This window comes from Ochlerotatus camptorhynchus, unplaced genomic scaffold (genome assembly GCF_037179485.1).
Source record: "Ochlerotatus camptorhynchus isolate MF236.1 unplaced genomic scaffold, CSIRO-AGI_Acam_v1.1 ptg000111l, whole genome shotgun sequence".
Taxonomy (NCBI): domain Eukaryota; kingdom Metazoa; phylum Arthropoda; class Insecta; order Diptera; family Culicidae; genus Ochlerotatus; species Ochlerotatus camptorhynchus.
This window is the reverse complement of record NW_027040601.1, coordinates 2,917,113-2,931,716: the sequence shown is the minus strand read 5'-3', so window position 1 is coordinate 2,931,716 and position 14,604 is coordinate 2,917,113. Positions and strand designations below refer to the sequence as shown.

General features: G+C 39.0%; 1 protein-coding gene across 3 annotated transcripts in view; it reads right to left on the bottom strand.

Moving 5' to 3' along the window:
• crc (bZIP transcription factor crc) overlaps positions 1-14,604 on the bottom strand; it is a 195,512-nt gene that overhangs the window by 130,812 nt on the left and 50,096 nt on the right. For 2 of the 3 annotated variants that reach the window (XM_065219774.1, XM_065219775.1), the window contains one exon: positions 5,338-7,335. In XM_065219774.1, the coding sequence (XP_065075846.1) occupies positions 6,356-7,335 (980 nt within the window). In that variant the 3' untranslated portion in view covers positions 5,338-6,355. Of the gene's footprint in view, positions 1-5,337; positions 7,336-14,604 lie in introns of those variants that run through there. The other variant, XR_010517523.1, reaches the window with a different exon arrangement.

Genomic DNA, 14,604 nt, shown 5'->3' with positions numbered 1-14,604 from the left:
TAGAGTACGGTAGTTTTTGCTTCCAGTCGGCGGCTAAAACGCACATCATCAAACTGGAACGGATCCAGTATCGCTGTCTTCGTATCGCGTTAGGATGCATGCACTCGACTCATACGATGAGTCTCGAAGTGTTAGCGGGCATGTTGCCACTCTCTGATCGGTTTTCGGAACTATCCCTCAGGCTCCTCACCCGTTGTGAAATTATGAACCCACTGGTGATTGCAAACTTTGAGAAGCTTCTTGAGCTAAACCCTTAAACTCGTTTTATGTCATTGTACTACGTGTACATAACACAGGATGTCAGCCCTTCGCAGCATAATCCCTATCGTGTTTGCTTCTCCGACTTCGACAGTTCTGTTCATTTTGATTTATCAATGACGCAAGAGATTCGCGGAATCCCAGAACATCATCGTTCCATGATTGCTCCGTCAATTTTCGCTGCAAAGTTTGGCCAAGTTGATTCCGCAAGATCGTTCTTCACAGATGGATCACTAATAGAGGCGTCCGCTGGTTTTGGTATTTATAACGAATTTCATAGCGCCTCTCGAATGCTTCAAGCTCCTTGTTCCGTATATGTTGCTGAGCTAGCGGCAATACATTATACGCTAGAAACGATCGCCTCACTTGCACCAGATCACTATTTTATTTTTACGGATAGTCTCAGTTCTGTCAAGGCTATTCGATCCATGAGGCCGGTAAAGCACTCCTCGTATTTTCTCATGAAAATACGAGAGCTTCTGAGTGCTTTATCTTTAAGATCTTTTGTCATCACCTTTGCATGGGTCCCATCTCATTGCTCGATTCCGGGCAATGAGAAGGCGGACTCGCTTGCAAAGGTGGGCGCTATGGAAGGCGATATTTACGATCGACAAATCGCCTACGACGAATTTTTCTTCATTTATCGTCAACAGTCCCTCGCCAGCTGGCAAAATAAATGGAGTGAAGGGAGTTTGGGACGATGGTTATATTCAATCATCCCTAAGGTGTCGAAGTGTCCTTGGTTCAAGGGGTTGGATGTGGGTCGAGACTTCATTCGTATGATGTCTCGCCTCATGTCCAATCACTACTCGTTAAACGCTCACTTGTTCCGTGTTGAGCTGGGCGACAGTAATCTCTGTGAATGTGGACAAGGTTACCAGGACGCAGATCACATTATTTGGTCATGTGCTGAGCACCGTGGTGTCAGATCCGAGTTGTACGATTCCCTTCGGGCATGAGGTACACAACCTAATGTTCCAGTTCGGGATATTTTGGCTAGACGCGATCTGGAGTTTATGCAACTCATATATGTTTTCTTGAAGAATATTAACCATAGATTGTAAGTTTGATTAACCTTGTGTTTAGTTTGTGTTTTGTATGTGTGTGTGTATTTTTTTTGTAGATTTGTTTCTGTAATAATTGAATAATTACAGAGTTGATATAACGTCGATAGGATTAAGTATTTGTTTTAGAAATAGTGAAATTTTTGAATCATAAATCATATTCCAAATCTCCTTTTCCCTCTCCCGATCCAAACAATTGTCATCCACTAACCTCGAGAAGACCGCGAGTAATCGGTTCCAATCCTTTAATTTTAGATTTAAGACATTTATAATGTATAAAGAAAATGATAACTTGGCTCTGTAAAGTTTATTCGAATGAGCCTGTACAAATAAAGTAATTAACAAAAAAAAAAAAAATAATAAGGAACGTTATCGGGCTATTAGCGGCCTTCGTGGATACTTGGGTACTTTCTTGCAAACAACAACGCAATCATACCAATCACCATTACCAACAGATTGAGGATTGTCTTCTTTGATCCGATGGAGGTGTTACTTTGCGTATTGGATAGTCGTTTGCTATAACTCGACGATGGAAGTGACAAAAGTCAATTAACGATAATCGAGTCCGACCTGTAATTGAAACCACAGAATACAGACCTACAGACAGTCAAATTGTCTTTGACAACACTAAATGTTGCATCCTCATGTCGTGCTGCTTATCGTTCGATGCGCTACATCTTCCAATACGCAATACGTACAGGTATAATTCATCCACCACAACCACATGACCCCTATTTCAACTTGTTTTTTCGCACACAGATAACGTACTAGATGGTACAGTCATAAGTTCAGCTCCGTACAGACAAATACCGACAGAATGACATAAGCAACGCCGTTCGACTGTGTATTGCATGCTCAACTTACATCCGATTAGTGTTTTGGTGCTACCTAGTAGATGCATTTCACTGTTTAGTCTGTCCTCCGACCGTGCAAATGTCCCATAGCAATAGTGGTTTCGTGTAATTTATCACCTTCAGATACAATCAATTATTGCTAGTAGAATTGTGCTTTTATCTGTGTATCATAAATTATGACTGATGTCTGTGATGTTCCTTCCGAGTACAATAACGATAGCAAACAATCCGATTCGTTCGGCCAGCTAACCATCTACGATCTGGATGAAGATTCCCTTCTGGAGATATTCAGGTACCTTGACTTCAATGAGCTACTTGACGCGTCTGGTGTATGTGTCCTATTCCGGCAGCTCTCCAGAAGATGTCTTCGCAAAATACACCACTTCGAGTTGGATTACCGTGCGTTCCTGAAAAATTTCGATCTGCCGCGAATCAACGTCATACTGAGCAACATAGGACCACATCTGAAAGCATTTAAATTTTCCGGTGGATTTATCATGAACGAAGATCTGAAACGAACCATCGTCAATGATGTCGCACTAAACTGCGTCAGCTTGCAACATCTCACCATCAACTATGTTGAGCTACGTGCCGAACATTTGACCGCACTGAAGGTGCTACTGTCGCACCTGACAGGGCTGGACTTGGGGCGATGTGCACTGCGGGACGATATCTTTGGAGCGTTTATTGAGGGTGCATCCCAGTTGAAGGCACTGGCCATTCCGGGGAATGCTGAGCTGGATGGAAGCTTCTTGGATGTTTGGCAAAACTGCCATCAGTTGGAACAGCTGGATGTGAGTTATTGCTACTCGTTGAGCGTCGGGAAGATGGAGACATTCCTGACGAGAGCGACCAAATTGAAAGGGGTGGATGTGACAGCCTGCACGTGGCTCAAGAAGGATAAGCGTATCTTTAACGATTGCGGACGAGACGTCGAGTTAGGCGTTGAGCTACCAGTATTGAGCTATTTTAAAGCTGCATAAGTGTATGCACGGTGTTATAAAATATTGAATCTTATTTTGTGATTTGGTAATTGTACGTTAAATTTTTATGTAAAATATTTTCATATATATATTTTTACAATATAACTTCAAAATACATGAAACGATGATTTGTCAATTATTGTGTAACATTATTCAAAACATAGCTGAAGTCCAACTAGTGATTCCAAACCTCTTGTAAGTGTATCGCAAATCAATAAGGATTTACCCCAAGGATGGGATGATTGTTTTCTGATTTCTTGATCTTGATCTCTCTCAAATCACGCACAAGCTTGGTTGTCCTTTGCTATAGTGAATATGGGGGTAAAATGCCTATGCTACGAAAGATCCCCATTTAATGCACAAGGTGAATAGATGTTTAAATGCAATGTCATCTAAATGTCGGATAAGATATTTCTATTGGAAAGCCTATTCTGCGAGTCACGAGACTTTCTTTCACTGGTGAGATGGCAATTGTCACTTCACCGGTGACAGAGAGTCACGTGTCTCGTAGAATAAGGGATAATACAATTGATATACTTCACGAAAATTGCTAAATTTTTTTATTAAATTGGTAAAATTAAAAAAGGCCAACAAAAACTTGTTTACGAAATATTGCGGGGCAAAATGCGCTACTGATTGCATGGAAAGGAAGCATACATTTAGGCTTTGATGTTCTTCTATTGAATTTATAAGGTTCACGCCTGATGGTTATGCTTCCACAATACAATTGCTCGAGAATGCAAGGTTCTTATAGAAAAATAAAAAAATAAAATTGGTTATTTAAGGGGGTAGGTCCACTCTGGCGGCATGAAAAATAGGTCATTTTCACGAATTTTTTTTTTTTAGGGTATAACGATCAATTCAAAAAGGAATGCATGGTTTTGTCAATTGAAATGACCTATTTAATTGAGATTTTTTTGGCGCGAATGGATGTCTCCTGTAACCGCTGCACCAGGTTCCCCAGGAGACCTCCCGTTTGAGTCGTCGCGGGGCGGGACGTCTGGCGATCACACCACTGGAGCTGGAACAACGATTTTTTTTGTGGTTATTCTCTGATAGATGACCCAGTCTTGTACGTAGCCGTTTTTGATTTGGTTGAAAAATAAAAATTTGGCGACGTTTTGAAAAAAAAACAGTCCGTTTTCGTACCCTAAAATTGGAGATAAAAGCTTGCACCAAAAATCCATTTTTGATTCTTTTGAAAATCGGCTACGTACAAGACTAGAACAAAAGGTACTTAACTCGAAAATTCAATCACCGTTTAAATCGAATGACCTCCCTTAGCTCAGTCGGTAAAGGCAGCTACAAAGCAAGACCATGCTGGAGGTGGCTGGGTTCGATTCCCGGTCCAGTCTAGGAATTTTTCGGGTTGGAAAATTTCTCGACTTCTCTGGGCATAGAAGTATGATTGGACTTGCCATACAATTATACTAATGCAAAAATGGTACAGGCATCGAAAGCTCTCAATTAATAACTGTGGAAGTGCATCTAGAACACTAAGTTGAGAGCACGCAATAAGCTAATATGCCATACGCAATAAGCTTGAAATGCGAGCAAGAAGAAGAAGAAGTTAAATCGAATGAGCCGTTTCTAAAATACAGTGCCCGCCAATTTTGAAAACATCGTTTAGAGATAATCGCCGGTAACGGGCGGGTACTCCGAGCGCTCACCTGAGCGCGCTTGGAGCGTCTGGACACGAGTCCACTAATCGGCCTTTAACTTTGGAACGATGTCACTTGCGGACTTGCGGTCAAGTCTATGTCAAATTAGACATTCCAAAGTATTTTTTAAGCCAAAAAAAGGATTTTTTGAAATTTCCAGAGTGGACTACCCCCTTAAACACATGTTATGAACAATTTCATTTTTAGTACATATCACAATGTCAGTATTCAATAATAGTAATTGACGAATTAGTTGCTATCCTTTTGAATTGAATGCTATTTGTCATCATAGCATTTGTATGATATAAATGTGTAATGTACAACAGTCCAGACAAACTTCCAAAAAAATAGCAAGGACAGTTGTGTACGAAGGAGGATGAGGGTGTAAAACCTATCAAAAACTGTCTACGTTGTTTATGAACAGCCACTTAATACAATTCGGATGACTGTTCCAAGACTCTTGTTGCTTCTACTAAACACCAACGGACTATTTCGGATCAAATGAAACGGAAGCCAATTCTTCTTAACCCATCTTATATTACACACAAAAACATCAATAGATCCAGGTTAAGAAACGTTCAAACGGCGTCACTTCGCGCAGCGATGTGTTCATTTTGACGTCTCCAGTTGCACTTTTGAAACATTTCTCAGGTTTCATTTATCCATTTCTGTTATTCGATGTAATATTTCCCAAATTCTTGATTTTCTTGTAAATACGAATGATCTTATTAATAGTTAAAAGATGTTATTATAAATCATGCCGCCAAACGTTCCCGACAGAATCGAAAAACGACTCACTGTGCTGGATAAGTGACATTGTTAATCGTGGCGAAGACTCAAGAAGAAGTTCTAATTTAGGGCTTTGGGAGATCACACTAGATCTTGAGCTGTTGCAAAATTTACAAATTGTTCAGGAATTAAGAAGATTTGGTTTTTCTAAAAGATGACAATATTTGTCTCCCATCAATGAAGCGCAATAGTTAATATAAGAAGTCTGTTTGTCCTTATCAATCAACACAGCCTTGCCCGAGAGCCCCGCCGCAATCCGACACGGCAGCAGATCTTCGGTCACGCCAAGCGGACGTCATACACTGCGCGTCACGATTGCGGGACGGATCTCTCGCGAGGTGGCAAGCCACGGGTTGTTTACTGAACGGCTCCTCTTCCCTCTGGGGTTGTTACATCATCAATTCAAAAATTCTTCGCGAATATATGCGATCGAATTAATCCACGAATGACTACAGATTTCTGCAATGTTTTGTTTTGAACTCGTTCGCAATGTATCGTCATTTTTTTATAGCTTACACACTAAACTCGTCTGTGTTAATAACGACTATAAACTAGTAAGATTCCTATACGACACGATACGGTCAACCGTAGAAGTATAGAATGAGGAATCCGCGGGTAAAAGCAAATCTTACCGAATAGGGTGGTACAAACTATGCATCGAATTTTGTTTAATAATGTACGTTGATATAAAAGAAATAGAAGAAAAAAAAATTAAGGTACAATAAGTATCTCGAAGCTTTCGTTCTTTAAAGCAAGCCTTTCGCTTTGCAAACCTCGCGCATCAGGCTCTTAAGATATCGAATCTCGCGCCCAATGTCGGCAGATTTGCTTTTCAATCCATCATTCTTCTCCTTCAGCTGACTTTCCACAATAAGGATCTCTTCGATTTCGGCCTTCTTCTTCTGGCGGTAACGAGTAGCGGCGTTCTTGTTTTGCTCCTTCTTGCGGGATTTCTTGTCCTCAACACCGCGACCGTAGGGACGAGTGCGCTTCTTTGAGACGCCACCGCCGGACACTTTGCTGGTTGAATTCTTCTTGGTGCTGCTCGCCGGACTCCACTCGTCATCCTGGTCACGTGAGTACGCCGACCCACAATAGGACGAGCTGGTATCGCTCATTGGGGACGAGCTGGATACGGAACCGGCCTCGGAAAATGAGCATGAATCTTCATCGTTGCAGTCCGGGAGATCTTTCGACCGGGAGCGAACGATTTCTTCCACCAACTCCAAGTTACGGGCAATGTTCTCCACCTCATCCACCGGCTGGAAGCCAAAACTATCGGCTAGTTGGTATTCTCCGGGAACCTGTTGAAGGGGTTCGGCAGAAGCCGGATGCTGCTCCACAACGGTCGGTATCTGATTCAGCAGGATTGCACCGTTCACTGAACTTGCGTAACCATAGAATCCTCCGTTGACAGCCGGTACCGATGCCAGAGGCTGTAAAGGCAGCGTAAGATACGTTGGCTGCTCGGTTGAACCGCACTGGGCCTCTTGGGGTGGTGTTTGAGGCGGTGTCAGATGAGTCAACTCGACATTTCCATACACGTAGTCGAATTCCATCAGCAGCTCCTCCGTGTTCTGCACCTTCTCCGGTTGTCGCTGGTGGGGGAAGGGTCCGATTTCGGGAACGATACCCACGAGGGCCGCCGACGACGCCAGTGGTAGTGCATAACCACCGGAGGCGACGGACAGTTGGGGTACTTTTAACTTCTCACCAAGCCATTGATCTGGAAGAAAGGGAAATCGATAGAGAAGGTTATTATTTTCTGATGGTTATTCGCATCAACTCTGAATAAAAGGTTTGAAATTGATAGACTGCTTCTTAACTTAGCTCACGTTCCAACTTAGATATAAAGGGTAACATTCAAAAGTGGTGGTCGGTCACCATTGGTCACTATATTATAAATGTATGCTGTCATATCAAACAAGGATGATCATCTCCAGTAAACTCCATTGACAAATTCTTTACTTCAAAAAGAAGAGTAACTACATGTGTGATTTCAGAATGTTTGGCTCCCGATTGACAGTTCACATTGGCTCCCATTAGATAAGCATATTGAGTGAGTCAGCAACATCCAGATCCTGGGTACCTGATATGACTACCATGGAGCTTGTTTTCAAATTCTCATGTGATTTGAGGTGTCGAATTAAGGGTTTGGCAAATTTCAGGTCGTTTGTAGTCGGTCATATCTCCGGAACCACTCTTTCGAGTTGGCAAACCGATTGGGACACTGGAAATCATGGACGGGGTTACATTCAATTATTCCTAATGTTTCTTCGAGGGCGTAGTTTATTCCACGTGATGAGTAGACTTATGTCCAACCACTACTCACTAGATGCGCATCTCCATAGAATTAACATCGTGGACAGCAACATCCGCCAGAGAGCGACTTTTAAATACCCTCGAGGCCCAAGGAAGACAACCCTATGTTCCTATCAGAGACGTGTTGGCAACCCGCGATCTCTGCTATATGCAGTCGATTTATGTGTCTCTGCAAATGTCTAGTATAAGAATGTTATTCCTTTGTCTTTTGTCTCTCTTTATAAGTTTTTGATTGTCTTGTCCCCCGTATCGATGAGTCTCATCGTCGCCCACTGGTCACCATAGCCGGTCGAACTCCAGACGAATCTAGAACCGCACTACCGTTGATACTGGCGACAACGCTCTGATGAGACAACGAAATCCCACCCCCCAGGTTCTCCCCTAATCCTATCCTTCGGTAATGTAACCTTCTAACCTCGGGTAAGCCGCGAGTATTCGCCCCGTTATTTTGTTACAAAAAATGAACAATGAATTATTGGCTCCGTAAAGCTAACGCGATTGAGCCTTCCAAATAAACGAACCAGATAAAAAAAAATATTGACTAAGAAATGTGGGTCATTGCCGAATGTTATAAAGTGATAGATTGGTAGACGATTTTTGTTGAAGGCTAGACTAGATCAGTTTTTTACATTCTTGTGAACTTTTCGAGCACTATTTTCAAGATGTCAGATTAATAAGAAACCTAAATCTTGAACTAAGATAACATTTTAGGATTAAAAAATTATCGGGAGAATTTGGATAAGACTGTCAAATGATTTTTTGATGAGAATAATGGTCCTCTACAATTCACTCTATAGGAATTCTGTCGACAATTCTGAAGAAATTTGACTAGAAGTTTCAGGTAATTTTGACAAGAATTTCAAGAAAATTCAAGAACTAAAGGTGAAATCCAAGGTAGTTCAGAAGCTAATATTATCGGAATTATGAGTAGAATTCCAGGAAATTTTATTGTAATTCCGAAGAAATTCTATGGATACAATTCTGACACTATCCTTGATGCTCACATACGGCTGAAAATCCCTTAAAAGTTATTAAATCACTCAATCAGTCAGAAAATTCTGAGGAGAGCTCCAATTGAATATCGATAATAATTCCAAAAGCATTCAATAGCCTTTCAGGAAATTCTATAGAAATTTCAAATTCTAATGAGTCTCATGAGAATTCCAAAAAGAATTCTAAGAAAATTACAAGAAATTCTCCTAACGTTATTTTGAGAAGAATTTCAAAAGAATTTTCATGAATTTTTAGGTGATTCAAAATTTTAAAGTGCATACAGATTTCTTTAAAGGAATTTAAAGAAATACTAGGGAGAGAAATTTAATTTTCGTTAGAATTATACAGAATACGAAAATAAATGTGCAGTGAATTTCCAGAGTATTCTGGAGGAAATTCCTAATCCGAATCTGTTATGGAGAAACTTTCTAGGAAATGCCGGAGAGAATCATAAAATTATTAAGGGGAATCCTGTAAATAACAATGTCAATACCTACAAAATGTTGAATTTCACTAACCACCTGATGTCAGAATCACGTTACATAGTTAAAACGCAGACAAACAGACATAACACTCGCAAGTTATTCATCGAACAAGCATTTAACGGTCAATTTAAAAGTATCGTAGTTGGTAGTACCGCCACCTGTGGCGCGCATAGTCAATTCCCTTGCGTTTGACGTTTACACACTACCGCCATCTGTTCAACGTACTACCCACCACTGTGTAGTCAACAGATGGCGGTAATGTTTTAGTGACGATGTTTTACAGTGATAAATATTCAATGTGTTATGTCTGTTTGTCTGTGGTTAAAATATCAATGTCATTCGTCTCAATCAGTGTTGGCAAAATCAGAAATCATTTGATATTTTTCCGCTCTCATGCACTCTCAATATCACGCGTGATATTGGAACAAAATATCATGCTTGATATTGACTTTACAAGCTCCTTTGATATTGCGAGACTATTCACAAGGCGCAAAAATCATGCTGAGATACAAAAATGATTCCGTTGCACATCGTTTTCTTAGAACGAGAAAGTATAGGTTGCTATCTTTTTTTACTCTTTACACGAAGTGTCTGCTGCCAGCCGTTATGGAAGTTTCGGTTGCGTTCGGGTTGTAAAGCAAAAATCATGAAACTCAATCTCACCCCAGTTTGTTGAGATTTGCAGCTGGTGAGTTTTGTTAGCTTGATATTCCGAGCTGCGATATCACAGCTTAGAAAATCAAGCGCAGTTGTTTGCTTGTTGATTTTGTCTACGAAAATCAAGCGTGATCTTGGGCGTTGCACTGTGGTTTAAAAGTGCAAATTCGTGAACTTAATTGTTTTCTGAGATGTACGTACGTTTTAGCATTAAGGTGTCTTCAGAAGATTTTCATAGTTCTGGATTCCGCACCTTTTGGAATGTTCACCTTAATTTTTCTTAAGGTGCAACTGCACTTCAAAAAACTAACTTTTTTATATTAACAGATATCGAGATGATGTCTTCTACAAAATTGGTGAGATTTGATTTTTTGATATTTTCCCAACACTGGCTCTCAATGTCAGTGCGCAAATGACATTGACATCGTAAAGGGACCTCCGAAATTCAAAGTTCTACCGCAAATTTGTTTTATATGCGCCAGCTAATCGAGTGCGGATCTTTAAAAATCTCATCTGTAAATACTAAAAAAATGTTACGGTTTTACAAAAAAGTTGTTTAATTGAGATAAAAGAAAGATTTTCAACTTTTCCTTAGTGATATTCATATGGATAGTAATGTCAAAGCCGTACCGCCTAGTCTCATGCTTACTACGAATATCAGTGCCGGAAGTGAAATTCTGTGCTAGACCAATATCTTACGTCAATTGGCAGCACTGCTCCGGACAAGTCACGAATAAACCTAACATGTATTAAAGTGACTATAATCATAAATAAAATGTTTTGGTCTGGTGATGAACTAACCCAGAAGCAGCGTTGCCAGTATTCCAGATTTAGCTGGATTTTCCAGATTTCCAGTCGTCTTGCCAGATACACAGACAGATCACGTATATTTCCAGATTTTTTTAAATATGTTCCAGATTTTTTTTCAGATTTTAAAAATATGTTGCTTTAAAAATATCACTGCAATTGATGGACCATCTAATCAAAAAATAAAAATCCAAAGGGTGGAGTTTTTGTTTAGATTATAGCTATAATTTATATATTTTAATCCTGGATTTATAAAAATAAAAAAAAATCAATATGGAGGAATTTTCCTAATTTTGGAATTTAGAGAAATCAAAAACTGTTCAGGATTGAAAACAATAAATTGAGCTTTGGGAAATAAGCAAGGCTTTTGAATTTAGACAACCACCAGGACTTTGAAATATGTTCGTGAGATTTTTGAGGATAATTCATAAGATGTTTAGGGAGAATTTAAAGGCAAATGCATTATTCTTAGCATTTTTTTAAAGTACCTGTGAATATTGAGTTACCTTAGCAGACTGAATTAGTTTAGAATTATAAATGGCCCTAGAATTCAGAATTTTAAGGTAATTCTGAAAATAAGTGCGTCGAATTCGTTGTGAAAGCAAAGGAGAATTTCAAGTTAATTCTGAGTAGAATTTCATCTATCTTGGTGAGCTTCGTGGTAGGGCGGCGTCACCCGTCGTTCAGACGTATTGTGAGTGCCACGAAGTGAGGGTTCGATTCCCGCTCCAGCTGGTGTATCTTTTCGCAACCTGAAAATTTGCCTACTGTTGTGGTATGTTGTCAGTTGTCTAGTGTAAATTATGCAGTATGTGCAATAGACTGATGCAAAATTTGAACTTTCCGCTCCACAGTGCTCAAACGGTTCCAAATTGGGCCCTGATTAGCCTCCCAAAATTTGAACTCATTTAGTGAGAAACTGACTTGGCACAAGCCATTTGAATTTTATATGGGAATTACTATGAAGAAACCATAATTTCGGTTCATATCTATCTCAAAATTTACCAGTTCATTCTACTTTAGAAAAAGATAGCTGAGCTTGTTGAAAATTTTCTCAGCTACAACTTTGTTGAAGACCACTTTTCGATCAAATGTAAGGAACAATGTCAATGATTCAAGTCATTGATGTCTTATGATTATGCTCCATTAACTGTTCAGCAGGCAACATTGATGTTTATGGCGCGAAGAATAGAGGACAAAAATCATGGCTACTATGTCACACTGCAGAATACAGTGTTGCCCACAATACAGTTGCTTAATCATGCCATAAGATTATCAATCTCTTAAATAATGAATAATTATTTAATTTGACGCTTGGCTGAAGTTGAAGTTGAAGCAGAGAAAGTTTCCCATAAGAATAGTAACAGAACTTGTTAACAGTATAATATGGAAAAAGGCTAGAATACAATGAACAAATAGTTTGGTTTTCCCATAGTAATTTCCATATGAACTTCAAATGGTTTGTGCCAAGTCAGTTTCTTATCAAATGAGTTTAAACTTTCGGAGGCTAATCAGGACGCGATTTGGAACCGTTTGAGCACTGTGGAGCGAACATTTCAAATTTTGCATCAGTCTAATGTGCAACCTTTGGTTGAAGGCGGAATCAATTGTCTTTTAAAAACTCAGATGACAATTGCATGAAGATTTTGTGAAGAAAGGAAATAGTTAGAATTCGGAAGAGAAATCATAGAAAATTCTTAAGATGACACTTAAGGAGTATGCTGATACGAATCGTGAGAAAACATTCAATGGAATTCTTTCCAATGTTTCTATGGAAATTATTTTTTATTAAATTTTAAGCAATTTAAAGAAAATTATGCGAAAAGAACATCTGGCAATTTCTGGAAGACTTTCAAGGCCAGTTTGGCAAAGTACTTGAGTGCTTAGAAATACCAAAGACGATTTCAAAATAATTCTGACCTTACATGCCTAAGCAGTTCAAAGGGAATTATCAGATGGAATTTGTGGAATTGAACAGTGATTTATAAGAGATTACAAGAGTCAATGCTAAAAACTCTTAGAATGGTACTGAAAAAGTTCGGATATTTTCAAGATTATTTAGAGGAATCCAGAAAAGAAGTATGATGGAATTCTATTCATGCGAATATTAAAGTTACCCGTAGTTTAGGTAAACTGTGTGTGAGTACCACGATGTTAGACTTTGATTCCCACATCAGTCAGGTGAATTTTACTTTAAAATAAAATCGCTTACTGGTCTACCGGGTGTTGTGTGTTGTATGATGTCAAGAATTAAATTGTAAGTCTGATCAACCTCAGGGTAATATTACAATTATTTAGCACTAATAAAATTGTTCTGGTATTGCATCAAATATTAAGGACTAAACGACTATTAGCCTAAAAAAAATCCACCTCATCAAAGTTGCTTGATTATTTGCTTCTCATTATAAAAAAAAAATACAGGTTTAAAAGCAATTCAATAATTATTTTCTGCTGTATTTTACCAAAAAAATTAACTCAATTTTTGAAATGCTGCGTAATGGATATTTAAACATTTTGGGCACACTGTGTTAATACTTTTTTTTTTACTTTTGGATAATTTTAGCAATGCTGACAAGTTATTTGCTTTATATAATTTATTTAAACATGTAATTCATAAACATTCTGGTACTTTGAATAAATTCCAGATGATCATACTAACCGATTTTTACGGGAGATTAGCACATCACTTTGATTTCAATAGCATTATGCTAAAAACAGGATTTTTTTGAGCATTCCAGATATTTTAACTGGTTCTGATTTATCTGAAAATGACCTGGCAACGCTGCCCAGAAGTGGCAAAATATCACGCTAATAAGGTTTTTATAAAATCTATGAATATGTTTTGAAATTATCCTAAGGAAATCTTTAAGAAATTTCCAAAGGTATCCTAAGATAATTTCCATATAAATACTTTATTTAATTCAGGCATTGAACATTTTGCAGATCCCGTACACATAAATTCAAGTCCAAAATCAGGATTTTTGGTCAATATTCTATTACTTCTATTAGTGACTATATGCATAACTATTGATTGGAAAACCAAGTAAGTAAATCATGTCAACTTTCCACCGGTGCACATAACATTACCATATTACTATGTTTATTTTAGGTTTTAAACGAAACGAGTAATCACGGGCCGACAAGCGGCGTGTCACGTCACCTGAAATGGGTCATTTGCACAGCCCTAGTTGTGAGGGCTGATTGTGAATCATATACAATTAAACTGATTGCAACGTACACACCGACCCTAGCAGCGTTGTTGATTATGTTGATAAAATCAAGTTTTCATTACATATTGCTTGACAGCATAATTATCGTATTATTGAGCGAGCCAAATCTCCATAGCAAAGCGAGGCTATACCAATCTTACGCAACGCGTCATCAATTACATATTCATCGAACCCAAACTTTCACAACGATTTCCCCAACATAATACGACCGGGTAGCGGTTATTATAATCAGACCTGCAAGCAATTAAACTTTCCGTTTATCAAAACCTCTACCTAGATCCACAAATTCCTCATCACACATTTCCGCTCGTAACGTGAAGAGTTAAACTTTTTCGCTGCTGGCGAGATTGGGCACGCGAGTAGTTTCGTTTCTCCTGAAGCGTGTCGTCTACTCCTGCTGCTCCTCTACCGATCGACGCCCTTCCGGTGGTGGTTCGTATCTTCATTGACACCAATCGTTGCTGATGTTGATTGTTCAAGAGATAACTACAGCTTCCCTCA